This window comes from Lygodium microphyllum, chromosome 1 (assembly GCF_053477565.2).
Source record: "Lygodium microphyllum isolate KBCC chromosome 1, Lygodium_microphyllum_v1.1.10, whole genome shotgun sequence".
In the NCBI taxonomy this organism is placed as follows: Eukaryota; Viridiplantae; Streptophyta; class Polypodiopsida; order Schizaeales; family Lygodiaceae; genus Lygodium; species Lygodium microphyllum.
In genome coordinates, this window is record NC_141135.1 from 141,894,188 (window position 1) to 141,911,098 (window position 16,911).

At 42.1% G+C, this 16,911-nt stretch overlaps 1 protein-coding gene across 2 annotated transcripts in view; it reads left to right on the forward strand.

The window, feature by feature from the left end:
* The first annotated feature begins 7,926 nt into the window (after window positions 1-7,926).
* LOC148041753 (Phosphatidylinositol 3- and 4-kinase family protein) overlaps window positions 7,927-16,911 on the forward strand; it is a 63,753-nt gene continuing 54,768 nt past the window's right edge. For both annotated transcript variants that reach the window (XR_015691432.1, XM_087682097.1), the window contains exons 1-3: window positions 7,927-9,761; window positions 9,882-10,223; window positions 10,309-10,461. Coding sequence is in view for 1 of the 2 variants with exons in the window: in XM_087682097.1 (XP_087538223.1) it covers window positions 8,700-9,761; window positions 9,882-10,223; window positions 10,309-10,461 (1,557 nt within the window). In the remaining variant the exon portion in view is untranslated. The remainder of the gene's footprint in view (window positions 9,762-9,881; window positions 10,224-10,308; window positions 10,462-16,911) is intronic.

Here is a 16,911-nt window from a genome sequence, read left to right on the forward strand (position 1 = left end):
TCTCTCTCTCTCTCTCTCTCTCTCTCTCTCTCTCTCTCTCTCTCTCTCTCTCTCTCCCCCCACAATACTATATGTTTCTGTTATTTTTCATGTTGGAGAGAGAGAGAGAGAGAGAGAGAGAGAGAGAGAGTGAGAGCGTGTGTGAACCATATCTCCTTATATGTCTTTGGAAAGTGGTAGTTGTTAAAGCCAAAGGACACAATTAGGTAAAGCAAAGGGCACATTTAGGTCTAAATGTCAAATATTTGGCTCAATACCCTTGGTTTCATATTCTCAATTCTATGGTGGAAAGCATCAAAAGAGTGATTGTTAATGTAGAGGCACTTGGTACATTAGGATTAGTGATTCATTTGATGCACATATAAATATTATAGAACAATATATTTAGACCTTAAGTCTAGGCACACACCAATGTAGAATTTGCATGGCATAGAAGCTTGAAAGTATAGAAGGAAATTTGTTCTCATCAACAAGTTTTGGACTCTGCATTGTGAGTGAAAGTCTTTTGCGCATATCTCTTGTTACATGAAACTTATTGAGGGTCTTAGTTTTGTTGTCATTCTCTAGAGTCTAGAGCATACATTTGGTCATCAATTGACTTTTAAAGTTCAAAAAACTCTAACAATTTTCTATCAAGTTATTTTTAAACTTAAAGGTTGCATCATCTTTCTTTCATCATCAATTTATTATTAAAGCTCATAGAACTATTTGCTAGACCTTACGTGGCTATGATTTGATGATTCCAAACATAAGGCTAGAAAAAAAGTCATTGATAATAGAAAGAAATACTCATAGCATGATCTTTGTGAAAATCTTCATACATTGAATGCTACATATTGAGGCATGGATTGTGATGTACTAAGGAATTATAAAGGATCCTTATCAAGATGACTTATAATATGGTGTATTACACTTATCTATGTAAGAAAACCATACTTGTTTATTTGAATAGATGTAAATACCCACTACTAAGACTCATTTGTGTATGTGGGGAATACATCCCCAACAATTAGAACTTGAACATTATCGAAGGAATGGTTTAAGTATGAATTACACCATACCAAGGGAATGGAAAAGCAAGAAATTCAAAGAGCTAAACAACCATTGTATCAAAGGTCCTACCTACCAAAATGATTTTATGTGCGAGTATCCTTGATATCATCTTTAATTTTTGTAATTGGACTTTGAAAAATGCCCATAGTATACTACATGATTTCCTAGTGACTTTTGTGAGACACATACCACAACAAAACCAACCATGCAAATATACAACACATTGAATGCTTATACCCAGTACACATGCAATCCCCTTTACTTTTTGCAAAACACACACATACACATATACAACCATATATGGTATGACCATCCACACATCAAATTAACATAACCATAACATGCAATCATCTAAGTATACACAAAATTAAATTATCACCTACACCACAATATCTTTATTATGTGTACAATAGAACATATACACACATGTTTATGCACAAATACATGTGAAAGAGATATTGTGAAGTTAAAGAATGAGGATTTTATATGCCCCTTAGGACTGAATTTTTTTTTCTCTTCATCATGTACATGTATCCTCGTGCCCCCACAAAAGTACATGGTAATCATTTGCACAAGCAAGTGAGACACATGAAATGGGTGAGACAAGATCACTTACATGAGACAAGTTGACTAAAAGAGGGACGCAAAGATTGAGCCCCAAGAAGGAACATGCGTACACATAAATTCCTATACACTTGCACATATAGATACACATTCTCATGTATATAAATGTATAAACACATGTATGCACTAACAAATCCACATTAAGCCTCCAACATGTGTGTATATTAGAGGACACACAAATACACACACACACACACACACACACACACACACACACACACACACACACACACAGAGGGAGGTGTTGAGATGGCAAGCTTAACACGTGGAAAATGATGATAGACGGCCTACTTAGATGGGTTCACACATCTACACTTAGTACGTTAGTGGCCATTATGATCGTCACATGGCCATTGACTTATCACTTACTATATTTGGTTTTTTGCTCCTACAGTTGGCATAGTTATAGCACCAATCGATTAGTATAGTTGGCTATGCACTGTTTGACTTAGTAGGCCACTTTTCTTTATGTTGTATCTTATATATACTTTGTGTACATTGTATTGTGTATGAAAGAAGAAGAAAAAACCAACAAGAAAACATTTTGACATCCATCTCTCTTCTCGTGTTCTTGAGTGAGCTTCCTCTTGTCTGTTTGGTGTAGTAGCTCAAGCAAGTCCCCCTACTATGTGATTCATTGATAAGAAGGAGGGGGGTGAACACCATCCCTTTATAGGTGCCCTAATGACCTACACTTGCATGGGTCATAGAACAAAGTGCTATATTTTAATAAAAGCTTTTAGGGGGACCACCACATGGTGACCATTTGAGCCCTTTGGGATGTGCCACATGAAGCCCCCCCCCCCCCCCTAAAAAGCTTATTATTATGCCTATAATAAATATTATAATGGCATACGTTAGAAAAGCTTAGTAAAATCTTTGATAGATGGCCACATCCCTCGCACTCCTATGCAAAGTAATTTTCTTAACCTCTCAATGTTTGTCTCTCTCTTTCTCAATGCATTTCTTCCTTATGCAAAGGACACTCACACATGTGAGATTTTTTAGTCAACCTTGGTTGGAATGCTATGAAGAAACAACTAGGCACAAATTAAACCTCTCTCTACATTGTGTCTTTATGCGAAGGACAATCACACATGTGAGCTTTCTAGGCAAGAGCCTTTGACCAATTGATGACAATGTGTTCCTGTTCCATTGCATGCCAACCAAGATCAATTGGATTTCAAGATGACTTTCTTACATGGGGACTTGCATGATGAGATACACATGGATCAGCCTAAGGGTTTTGTAGAGCTTGGTAAGGAACACCTAGTGTGCAGACTGAAGAAGAGTCTTTATGGTCTAAAGAAGGCACCTAGGGAATGGTACTGCAAGTTCAACACTTTTATGCAATCACAGGGCTACAATCATAGTGTTATGGATCCATGCTTGTACACGAAGAAAGCCCATGATGGCTTTTTATTGATTTTGGTACTCTATGTGGATGACATGCTTTTGGCAGTGAAAACTCATGATGAGCTAGACGCTCCTAAGGCTCAACTCAAAAAGAGCTTTGAGATGAAAGTTCTCGAATAGGTCTCTCATATACTTGATATGCACATTACACGTGACAATTCTCAAGGACTACTCTATCTGTCATCACAGAAGGAGTATATTCATAAAATCCTTGAGCGCTTTCGTATGTAGAATGTGAAGCCTATTGGCTATCCATTGCCTTCTCATGTGAAGGTTGATTGTCCACAAACAGATGAGTAGGAGGTCAACATGGCCAAGATTCCCTATGCATCTGGAGTAGTGGGTAGTCTTATTTATGCCATGATAGCTACCCATCCAGATATTGCTTTTGCAGTTGGTGTTGTGGCACATAATATGGCTACACTTGGCAATAGGCATTGGGATGCCATGAAAGGTATCATGAGGTACTTGAAGGGCACTACTGATATGCACATTTGTTATGGCAGCCAGGATATAGGAGTCATGGGGTACACTAACTCTAACTATGTAGGACTTGCAGATGGTAGGAAGTCCACATCTAGCTATTTATTCACTTTTACTATAGGTGCTATTTCATGGATGTCCAAGGTGCAGAAATGCACGGCCCTCTCCACTACACGGAGGATGAGTATGTTGCAGCCACTAAGGCTTGCAAGGAGGCCATCTGGCTAGGCCGTTTGGTTGCTAACATTGGTATGACATATGCTATCCCTATACTATATTCGAATTCTCTAAGTGTTATCCAATTAGCCAAGAATCTGGTCTTCCGTGTGAAGACGAAACACAATGAGATGAGGTTTCACTTCATTCATGAGGTCGTTAAGGACATGACTATTGATCTTGTCAGGATCTTGACTGACCAGAATCCTACAGACTTGCTCATAAAAGTTTCTCTCTGCAGGAGGCGAACGCCTATCACTGTCACTTCATTCTTTATTCTTTCAATGACATTTGAATAAAGGAAATGCCGATCACACATTGTGACCATTGGAGTTCCCACATTTGATGTCTCTATCTCTCTCTCTCTCTTGCTCCTGCTCCTTCCATCATAACTCTTGCTGCCACTCGTGCTTCCACTTCAAGGCTCACCTCCCTTCACATGGGCCACTAGAGCAAACAAAAGTGGACCAATAGGGAACCTTGCCTTATACTGCACTAAAGGGTAAAATTGTTTGAGGCATATCCATTAATGAAAACTCTTGTTGTAGCATTTGAGAATAGAGCTCCAATGAGACAATAAAATTGACTCCCAAAGCTTGCCTTCTCCAAAATTGCCAAGACAAACTCCCAAATAACTCTATCATATGCTTTTTTCAAATCCATGTTAATCAACAAAAATTCCTATTCGAGGGATAGTGCATGATCAATGTCCAAAATAATATTAAGAATGGCATATTGGATACGCCTCTCGTGAATAAATTGGTATTGCATGACGTGTATCTATCAAAGCCAAGGACATGTTTAATCCTATTTGCGAGAGCCATATTGAGCATTGTAAGAGGTCTCCAATGGCTAGGTCTTATCCTCTCAATAGCCTTAAGGATAATTTTGATGATTCCTTCATTGGTTATCCTAACATACTACCTGAGACTCTGAATTGATTCAACATCATACACAAATAATTAGCATAAACATCCTAAATAGCATGGTAACAATCTATGGAAAACCCATTTGGGCCAGGTGATCGGCCCTTTTTCATCACTTTTAGCACAAATAGTAACTCATCGTTAGTAAAAGGTCTTGATAGGGCCAAGGCAACATCATCGTCTTCAAGTTTCTTCATGTGTTGAAGGAAAGTCTCCGTCCTCCTTTCCCATTCTAGAGGAGGGTTAAAAGGTTGAACAACAATGGTAGACAAGTGCTTCGTAAACACCTTAGAAATATTAGGTTCTTCATAATATCTAATGACATTTTCATCTTCAATCATTGTGATAGACTCTCTCCTCCATTTGTGCTTCAAGGCATCAATATAAGCTACAGTAGGGACCTCCTACATTAATAAGCCATTTGTCTTCAAATGAATCTTCAAACGAGCAACAAACATCATTATCCCTCCTTTCCCTCTCTTGCTGACATTGGAAAAACAAACATAACCAGGAATATGTACCTAAGGGATATCACATGCATCCATTTTAACCTCATGGATCCGAGCTATATCAAGCTTACATTGGCATAATTGTGTTCGTAGAGCTTTTTGCCTTTTCTAGAGCAAAGCCCATGAACATTCCAAGATAGAATAGAAACCTTCCTTGAAGTCCTATCCATCAACATTTTAGTGGGAGGCACTACAAGATATAGGCCTTATATCGATGTTAAAAGTGGCAAAAATATTCATAAAGAAAATTTCCCCCATCGTCGCCAAAAATCATTATTAGCGATGCTATAGAACAATTGGTATTAGCGTTGTTATCAGCATCGATATTTGCGATGCAAATAACGATGCTTTGCGATGCATTTTGCGACGCTAATAGCGACGTGTGCTATAAATAAAGGCAAAGTGTACTTAAATCATAACACTACCATTCCTACCACAACAATAACAAACAAGAAAAAAAGAAAAGAATAAATAAAACAACAACAATAATAACAACAACCTTTCCCTTCCTCCCTCTCTCTCTTCCTCTCTCCCTCCCTTCATCTCTCTCTCTTTCTCTCTTTCCCTATTATGTTTAATGTTTTCTCCCTTTCTCTCTCGTTCCTTCTTTCCTTTTCTCTCTTCCTCTTCCTCTCTCATTTCCTCTCTTTCTCTCTCAATATACATGATTTTTAACAAAAATAAGTAAAATTAAATGAGAAAAAATAAAAACAAAGCAAGAGGAAACAATGCACTCACCGCAAAGGTCCGAGGATGGATTTGGCTGCTCCTCTTTGCGACACAGCTCCTCCTCGCCCTCCATACACTTCCTCCTCTTCTTCACAAACGGCGGCGGCAGTGGTGAGAAGCTTTCCTTCTCCCTCTTTCTCTCTTTCTCTCCCTCTCCCTCTCAAATGCAAGATGGAGTTCGCTCTTCCTTTCATTTGTTCGTACAAAATGATGTGCTCAGGTTTCAGCCCACATTTTTTCGTCTGAGCACCGTTGTTATTTGCGTCGCAAATAGCGACGCCGCTATTTTGCGTTGGAAAGCATCGTCGCTATGCCTCAGTATCCTTGTAGTGAGGTATCAGCATCAACCAAGGGGGCAAATAAGTTAGTGAATTCTTGTCTCCCCCTCTCAAGTTGCTTAATTGAAACTCTTGATCCTTTGCGTGTGATTTCAATAAATTTGTTTGGGTTCTAATTTTCCTTGTCGTCACTCTCTCTAATTTGCTTCACCATTCTTTATTCAAATCAAGAGATTGGAGAACCCTAGTGGCTTGCATGCGATCTTTATTCTTATTTGAACTAACAACAGAAGACGATGACCGAGCCTTAATCTCCTTTGATCTCTGAGCACACTTACACAATTTGACAGCCTCTTCACTATTGTTGCCCACTTCTTTGACAAATGATTGTGCTCAATTATTCACTTCTTGGTTTCAAGAAATCTTCTACTCAACATCCTACAGGTCAACCTTGCCCCCTTTTTGAGAGCAAGGCTTAGCAAAATGCCGAGACTCATGACAAACATAGTAGGCATTAGGAAACTTTGAAAATTGTACTTCATATATAAGGTCCAAGCGCCTCGTGTCATGGATTTCCAAAACCTCAAGGGGTCCCACTCTGTGATCCCATAAAATACATGCCCTATGCTCGCCTTTAGGATTAGGAGGAAGAGGCAAAACATATAAGACTTTGCCAAGAGTAGAGGCAATAGACTTGATGTCATTTTCAAAGACAACACGAATATTGGGGAAGGACACCCAAATAGGGCATTTAAAAAGAAGCACTTCATCATGGGAGAATGTAGGAGACAAGCAAGATTACCTCGATAGCCAATAGAGCAAGCGACTACCCAATCTCTTTCAATCTGAGACACCAACACAACTTGGTAAAATCCATTCCCAATAAACTTGAAGTGCACTAGGTTGCAATGTGCATGTTAAGTACCAACAAGCCATTTGGAAAACTCATTGTATGTGGGGATCCTCTCCATGAAGTATAGAAACAACCCTGTTGAAGAAAAGTCATAATATCTATGGGATAGGTTCTCCATAGGCAGTTCCATGTCCACTTTGAAGACTTTCTTAGTGCCAGCCATAAGTGTTTACCTTATTGTTGAGGAGATCTTTTCCATGTCATTGGTAAAAGATTGGATGATGGCTTGAATATCAGGGCTCTTACCCTTTGCATGAGTAGCAAGCACATGACTCTATCTCTATACCATCCACGCTTGCCTTCAGAACTTTCACAGACTCACCTACAAGCACAGATTCTCTTGTGCGTTGGCTTGCATGTAGGCCTTAGGGTACAACGACAGCTAAGCAAAGAGCAGAAGTGACAAAGTGACTGCTTAGTAGTTTTCCCTCTCCTATAGAGTGCTCAATTGTTCTCCAAAAGCCAATAGTTCTAAGAGTGTTTCCTCAAAGTCGATAGATCGATAAATTTTATCATCTAATTCTTGACAAGGATTAGAAGGCACACAAGACATTTCGTTACATGGACTGCATATTGGAATTGTGCTCTACAAGTCAATGTATCGAGTGGAGAAATTTGACAAATATTGTTCCGTTCAGTTTTTTCCGGAGGATTTCCTTTTAAATCTTGAAACGGGCGCATATTTACTGTTTCCGTTCGATGACGAAAAATTTTGTCGAAAGAAGTGAAATATTTGGTTTGATAAAAATATGGCCTGCATGCTGGCAATGGTGTGGGGTGTACCCGGATGTTTCTTCTCGTTGGTCGCAGAGAGAGAGAGAGAGGAACCGGAAGAATCAACGAGGCAGCATAGAGAGAGAAGGAGAGAGAGAGAGAGTGAGAGACAGACAGACGACGAAAGGTGCCATCGCCGTTTTCTGTCCGCTGTTGCCACGCGGTGCTGTTGTTGTCTGGACTCCCGTGCACCGCCACCAACCTTCTGTTCTCGCCATCGCCATCGCCTTCATGATCCCCTCCTTCCCTTGCTGCGTCATCCGCAGCACCATCGCGTGCGTTCATCTGCAGCTCAAGGGCCAACTGCTGTAGGGTTTCGCCTACCTTCCGCCCATACACAGGACAAAGAGCCCCCTCCTGCTTCTATCCCTTTTGTCCTGAGAAGATCGACATCGCCTAAACAACGAAACTCGTCGCTGTGAACGTTTGAGATCGGCTGGAAACAGATAGCCAGGACTCGTGATGGAACAAATTTAGAGAAATAACCAGAATGCAGACGATCCTGCCGAAAGCTATACCTCCAGAGACTCACATTATCTTTTCTGAATCCTGCCTTCTTGTTAAAAGAGCCATGGCAAGTGCCTGAGTATTTGTGCACGGTCGCCAGGTGCTTCACTTGCTAGCCATGTGGAGGTTGCAAGAATTCTTCAAATGTAATTTAGAGCTCGCAGCTGTCCAATCCAACACGAGACACAGGTTCCTGCAGTTATGAAAGCCAGGCTCTTGTGTCTGTGTTTTTCGGATGCGGTAGAGTGTTTGGAGGCAGAGGCAGGCTAAAATGTGTTTTTTCAGAATTCAGAAGAAGGACAAATTTGGACGGATGGATTCCCTCTCCGAGCTTGCAGATGTGCTTGCTGAGAATCCTCAGCTTGCAGAAGATAGGATAGAATGGATATGTAGGCAGGGCTCCTTTACTGATGACGACCGTCTCAGTATCTCTTCTTCTCAGTTAAAGGGAGTGCTGGCATTAGCTAGGTTCCTTTCTAAATGCACAGAATTTCAGAAGTACAAAGATTCAGTATTAGTTATTTTGGATTTCCTTAAAACAGTGCCCTCCCTTACCTCTGATGCGGCTTATCCAAAGTGGTTCAGTTTTGATTCCGCAATTTCGTTTTTCAAAGAGCTCAGCAACTATCTGGTGAAAATTGTTGATGCTGGCTATGCAGACAATGCTAGCATCAGTTCTGTTATTTCCAGTATTATAGGGACACTTGTCACTTTAGACAATAAAACAGTTCCTCCAGCAGCCAGAGCTTTGCTTTGTGCCTTGTCTGTCAATTGCCCTTCTTTGCATGCTTCTCATGTTGAGCAGGTCTGCTCTTGCTTGCTTGAGCATTGCATTCGGAATGTCCAGGTCAGTACTACATCCTCTTGTAAAACCCCAGTACACGGTTCCCCTTTTGAGTCAAAGGGTTTGAGTGAAATACCACCAAATGGAAACAGACATCCTTCCCAGGGGCATGCATACAGTCCCAGCAGAGAGAGTTTGGAATTGGCGGTAATTGGACATTTAGAGGAGCCAGTTTTGAAGGATGTTAGTCCCAGTTCAAGTCCATCAACACATAGCTTGATTTCAATGAACGGAAACCTGGTTGATAGGGGTACCTTTGATCAGCTGGCACTGGCGCATAGCCTAAGTGACGGAACTGTAAATATACATCATCTGCTTGCACTGCAAGAAGAGGATCTTGGTGCTTTGCAAAAGCAGGAAATGGCATACAGATTCTTTGTGAGCATTCTAGATAAAGCAGGGTCTACTTTGCTGACTATAGATAATTTAGTTCGAGAACTCAGAGCTAGTGCTGGAGGACAGCTGAAAGCAGTGCCTGCTATTCTAAAGGTATCCTCATTTGTGTTCACCTTCTACTATGTCATCAATTGGAGCTTTCTCAGTCATGCTTGCTTGCAGACCTTTTGAAAGTTACACTTGCATTTTTATGTCTGATTTTTTAATCTTCAGTCGAGGAAGCGAGACTGGCCTGTTGATGGGTTTCCTTCAAAGGCGAAGATCAGTGTAAAAATTAAAGTTTGTGAGGCAGCATCCATTGTCTACACAAAATGTTTCCTTCTTTCAAAAGCCGAAGGAAAGGGCTCCAAGAACATGCTAAGGGAAACATTAGCCATCCTGTTGGATGCTGCAGATGCTTGTGCAGTGTCCTCTTGGCGCAGATTAAAAGCTTGCGAGGATTTGTTTGATTGTGTGCTTCATAACATGGCACTGGCTGCCACTTCTTGTGGAAGTCAAATTCTTAAGGTGTTGCTTCTTCGTCTGAAGACCCTCATATTGGTTACATGTGCTCAGGTAATCCTTGCAGACTTGCAGCCTTGCAATACCACTTCTGGACTGGATGTGGGTGAATGCAGAAACTCAGTTGTAATTTTGGCAGGCTGATCCTTGGAGTAAAAGTCAGGGTCCCATGTTTGAAAGCATTGCTAAAGTCAATTGTGAAATAGTGAGCGCTGGGTGGATTGTGGATCGTCCAGCATTTGAGTCTTTCCTTTTGGCTTTGGTGGCAAATGTTCGAGAACACAAGGAACAGGTAAAACCTTCTTCTTGCTGATGTGTCTGTGCATATGGTGCAATGCCTCTGTATAATTCTGTTTTCTGAAACCAATATTCTGATTTTTTTCATTTGTTAACAGTTGATGTGGTCACACAGCCAGCATCACAAAAAATCTGTTTTTGGTGACCATAGAGACTTGTGAAAAGATGTGAAATTTTTGAGATTTGTTTGTTTTCAAATGTTGATTTGCAAGGCTATCACGTGACAACAAACTGGAATATCTTCATTATGCTGAGACTGTGAGGGTGTGAGAGGATCGAGGTGCAGCTGAGAGTGCAGTAGACAGTGTGAGAGTGAGAGAGAGAGAGTGAAGCACGACACCCAATCGAATAGACTGAAAGAGTTTGGAATGAAAGTACAAAGTACAACCCTTAAACCTTAGGGTTGTAGGGGGTGTTCACACCCGAACACGGTAAGTGCCCATAAGTGTGTAACATAAGCACATACGAAAATAAGACTATAAGTCTGGGGGAAAAAACCTCTCCTACCGAGAGTAAAAAGTGCCCCAGTGTTCTACTGATCACCGACACTCCCATATGAGCGTAGGCGTAAGTGAGGCGTGAGTCAAATACCCAACAAGCCCCCCTGGAGTGAAGATTGATCAAGAGTACAAGGATCATCTGCTACCAAAGGATATTAAATTTAAAGCATCGTGAAATGCTTCAAATTTGTCACGAGGAAGAGCTTTGGTGAAGATGTTTGCCACATTGCTGGTGGTAGGACAATAGACAAGGTTGATATCACTTGCATGTAGCCTCTCTCTGACAAAGTGATAATGGATCTCAATGTGTTTCGTGCGGGCATGAAACACTGGGTTCTGTGCCATTGCAATGGCACTTTGACTGTCAGTGAACAAAGGAGTAGGTTCCGTAATAGATACATCCAGATCAGCTAGCAAGCGTCTAAGCCATACGCATTCAACTGTGGTAGTGAAAGCTGCCTTGTATTCAGATTCACATGATGATGTGGCAACAGTGGATTGTTTCTTGCTAAGCCAAGAAATGAAAGAATAGCCAAGAAAGAAACAATTGCCACTAGTGGAGTGACGTGTATCATAATCACCAGCCCAATCAGAATCACTGTAAGCATGTAAGTGCAGTGGTCCCCCCTTGGCATAAAGCAACCCAAGAGATCTAGTACCCTGTAAGTAACGAAAAACACGCTTGATAGCTTGCCAATGTGACATACGTGGCTGATGCATATACCTGCTCAAAGCTGAAACTGCAGACTGTATGTCTGGCCTAGTGCTGCATAGGTAGATAAGACATCCAACTGCAGGAGCATATGTATGTATATCAAACAAATCACTGTCATCATGTAATGACAGTTTCAGTCTAGGTTCCATGGGGGTGCAAACTGGCTTGCAATCCTGTAAGCCAAACTTCTCAAGAAGTTGCCCAATATACCTTGATTGTGATAGCCCAATACCTCGAGCATCATGTATGAACTGGATGCCCAAGTAGTAATGCAAAATTCCCAAGTCAGACATGTCAAAAGTTTGCTGCAAATTTTGTTTGAATGCTGAAATCTGATCAGCATGTGTTCCAGTGAGCAAAAGGTCAGCAACATAAAGACATATAATCAGCATAGATCCCCCTTCTTTACATACGTAAAGGGTAGACTCAGATGAGCTATTTAGAAACCCCTGACCAAGCAAGAAAGCATCTATTTTTTCATACCAAGCTCTAGGAGCTTGTTTCAAACCATATAGTGCCTTTTTGAGCTTGCATACCAAATGTTCTGAGCCTTCAACTGCAAAACCAATGGGTTGCTGTACATAAACTTCCTCCTGAAGATCCCCATGTAAAAATGCAGTCTTGATATCTAGCTGATGCACTGTCCAACCATAATGTGCAGCCAAAGCAATCATAGACCTGATGGTCGTCATACGGGAAGCAGGAGCAAATGTCTCCTCATAGTCAATGCCCTTTTTCTTTGCGTAGCCTTTAGCTACAAGCCGAGCCTTGTATTTATCAATGGATCCATCTGCTTTCCTTTTCAGTTTGTAGACCCATTTCGTTCCAATGGCTTTCTTTCCAAATGGCAAAGATACCAAATCCCAAGTTTGATTCTTAGTGATAGAATCTAATTCAGCTTGCATTGCTGCCATCCAATGCACACTATGTTGTGCATCCTCAAAACATTCAGGCTCTTCATTATCAAAAGTACTTGCTGCCATAACAAACTCCATGGTATGTGCTGAATCATGCAAACGAGTTTGCCTTCTAGTACGACCAGCCATGGGCGCATCCAAAGGACTATCTTGCATAGTTTGCAAATACCATCTAGGTAACTGTCTAGCATCCTGATTGTGTGCAAGCTCTTGCTGAATTTCAGTTTCAGTATTATGCTGAATATTCCGATCAGCCAATGGCTGAATTTCTGCACTTTCCATAGGAGCAACTGGCTGAACATTAGGTTCATTTTTTGAAGCTCCAGCTGAATCACCAAAAGTAATGGGCAACAGCCCTTCAAAAACATCACGGGGAGCCTGATATGTGTCCAAACCAGCCAAGGATAATTCTGATTTTTCATCAAAAACAACATCCCTGCTGACAAAAGCCTTCTTTGTAACGGGATCATAGAGTCTGTAGCCTTTGCTCTCACTGCTATATTCCATAAAAATGCACTTAACAGCCTTGTTGTCCAACTTTTTCTAAGTACCTGTGGAATATGGGCATAGGCAAGACACCCAAAGGTACGGAAGTGGCCAACAAAAGGTTTACGGCTGTTCCAAACCTCAAAAGGTGTGATGGTCTTCAAGGCTTTGGTAGGGCATCTGTTCAAAATATGGCAAGCACACATGACTGCTTCCATCCAAAAACTATGAGGCAAGCTCTTTGCCTTCAGCATACATCTGGCTATCTCCATGAGTGACCGATTCTTCCTCTATGCTATCCCATTCTGCTGGGGAGTATAGGCAGTAGTGTACTGATGGACTATGCCTTTCTGGTTCAAAAAAGAATTCAGCATAGAGGACATGTATTCCTCCCCTCGGTCCGAACGGAGAGTCTTAATTTTGCATCCAGATTGATTTTCAACAAGTGCACTGAAAGCCAAAAATGCATCATATACTTCTGACTTCTTTTTCAAACAGTAGACCCAGCAAAAACGTGCCCAGCAAAAACGTGTAAAGTCATCAATGAATGTCACAAAATAGTAACAACCGCCCAATGACATTGTTTGCATAGGCCTATAAACATCTGAATGTACCAACTGCAATCTGGTTGTTGCTTTGAAAGCAACATCACGGGGAAATGAGAAACGATGCATTTTCCCCAAAATGCATCCCTCGCATAAGTGCTCAGGAGGTCTCTCCAAGAGAGGTAAGCCATCCAACATCTGAGTACGCTGCAAAAGCATCAAGCTGCCAAAGTTTACATGCCCTAAATGAGCTTGCCATAACTCCGCTTGTATCATAGCAGGAGTAAGAGTGGATGTCAAGTATGCCGACTGATCTACTGAAAGAGCATCCAACTCATATAAACCATGACACAAAGATCCTGTCAAGACCAAAGTCATGCGTTCTTTATCTCTAACCATGCAACGGTCATCATCAAATGTGACCTGCAAACCACAATGTGCCAAAGAAGAAATAGATAGCAAATTCTTCTTGATCCCAAGCACAAACAAAGCATCCTGCAGGCGGAGAATAGAGCCATCAATGGCTGTGAGCTGAATCTCCCCAATACCACGAACAAGGTATGATGCATTATTGGCACACTATACAGATTTCCCAACGGGAGGTGCACTAACTGAAGCAAACAAATCTCTGCGAGATGTAATATGCCTAGAAGCACCACTGTCAAAGAACCAAGTGTCAACATCTTCTGTAGAGCTAAGTGCTCTATCAGCCTAAGAGATGTCATAACTGCAAGAGTAAAAACAATAGTCCCTGTCTACAACAAAGGACGCGGACTCACTAGCAATGGAAGGAGTAGTAGAAACAGACATTCCTGACTCCTTCTCTTTGGCAATGCGCTTCCTGCACTCAGTGATATAGTGGCCAGGCTTCTTACAATAATGACATTTTTCCTTTTTAGCTTGCGTGCCCCCTTGTGTTTGATTCTTTGATGTGCCAGGAGTACCAGAACTCTGTGGAGCCTTTCTGTCTTGCCATTTCTGTTTTTGCCTTTCTGTCTTGCCACAAAAGCCTGCTCAGAGACTATAGCATCCACACCACTATTTTTCCTTGTTTGCTCCTACTCTAGAAGCAAACTAACCAGCTGAATAAAAGTGAGTGGGTGCTCGGCAATCCTCATGGTGAGGTTCAAGGTAGTATGAAAAGACAAGTACGAAGGAGGTAAGGAATTCAAGGTGGTGGATATCAACTGTGCATTCGAAAAGTACTCATTTACATTCATGAGTTGCTCCCACAAGTCCTGAATCTTATTCAAGTGATCCTCCATAGAATCACCCTCATTCATCTTCAAAGTCTCTAACACTTTCTTCAAGAAAGAGATTCGAGTCTCATTCTTTCCTGCAAACATATGCTCCAAAGTCAGCCATGCATCTTGTGAAGAAGATGCTGAACAAATGTGAGGGATGATGGACCGCTGAACTGCCAAAGCAATGAGCGACAAAGCCTGTGCATCACGTGTATCCCAAGCTTTTTGAGCTGCAGTTCTTGGAGGAAGTGGTTGAGGTGGAGCGGGCTGAGGTCCTCGTTGTCCACGTGCCCCTTGAGGAGGAGGAATAACGGGAGCTACAACTCCTGGTCGAGTTTCCTCTCCACTGACATAATCCCATAAATTCTTAATCACTAATAAATTCTTCATTATGAATGACCATAGCGAATAATTGTTTCCATCCAATCTGTCTTCCTTGGATACATACGTAAATACATCACCTCCCTGATTTGCCATGATGACAAATTTCCAAAGACAAATGAGCAATGTCAAAGTAGTAAGGGTTGGAAATCTGCAAATTTCCAGAAATTGCAGCAAGCACACTTCTGCAATTAATGTGCAAGGGTGTACTCTGTCAAAAACTGTCTTTAATGCACACTTCCCAAGGTGCAAACAGTGCTCAGCAACACTGTAATGTCAAAATCCCCAAAATTTCTACCAAAATTTCTATCACAAATACCCCAGAATGTGCATCCAATGTGTCTCTATTACAGACACAAGCACGTGTCCCAATGCAGAAAACTGATCCTGCTGTTGCTCTGTTACAGACACAGGCACGTGTCCCAATGCAGAAAATTGACCCTGCTGCTGTACGAATTCCTGTGTTTGAATTAAAAAATGCAAAATGTTACCTCTGCAGAATGATTGCAGCTGACTGACGACGTGCATGGATCTGGAGACAACGTCTGCATAGGAACAGGTTGGTGAACTTGGTGGCGGGCTGTTGCATGTTCAGGAGGCGGCGCCTGCAGACAGATGTCTCGTGCAGGCTAGTGGCGCCCTGGGCAGGGCGTGCGCAGGTACAAGTGGCGCGCTGGGCAGAGCGCGCGCAGGTACAGGTGGTGCTGAGGGCGTCTGGAGCTGCGCGTTGGCGGATGGACAGGCGCAAGGGCACGTTGGGCTGAGGTGGCGGCGCTTGCAAGGTGGCGTGCTGGGACAGGACTGGCGGGTGGAGCTGTGCAGGCGGCTGGAGCTGTCAATGTGGAGCTGCGCGCTGGCTACTTAGCGCAGGGAGGCTGTGCAGGTACAGGTGGCGCCTCCAGCGGACAATCGACTGCAGACTGGCAACTCTGGGGCAGAACTGGCGGGGGCTGCAGAACTGACGGGGGTTGCAGACAGCGGGGGCTACAGTCCGCAGACTGCAGACTGCTCTGATACCAAATGTGAGGGTGTGAGAGGATCGAGGTGCAGCTGAGAGTGCAGTAGATAGTGTGAGAGTGAGAGAGATAGAGTGAAGCACAACACCAATTCGAATAGACTGAAAGAGTGTGGAATGAAAGTACAAAGTACAACCCTTAAACCTTAGGGTTGTAGGGGGTGTTCACACCCGAACACGGTAAGTGCCTATGAGTGTGTAACATAAGCACATACGAAAATAAGACTAAGTCTGGGGAAAAAAACCTCTCCTACCGAGAGTAAAAAGTGCCTCAGTGTCCTGTTGATCACCGACACTCCCATATGAGCGTAGGCGTAAGTGAGGCGTGAGTCAAATACCCAACAGAGACTAGTTATTTAATGGCTAAGATTTTCCGGCTGGGTTGAGCTTAGTTACAGCTCGAGATGAGCACAACCTAATGACCTTGACTTAATGTCATTGTTTTTATCCAAGCCAATTTCACAAGGCTTTGAGTTTCATTAGGTACATCTTTTTGTTGCCCGAGATCTTTGTGATCCAAAGCAGCTTTGCAAAAGGGACATCCTCGACTCATCGTTGCACATAGCTTATGATGGATTTTGGAGTGGAGTAACTAACACCTTGTTCGTCGATGATGGTCAACTTGATAATTAGTGAACTTTG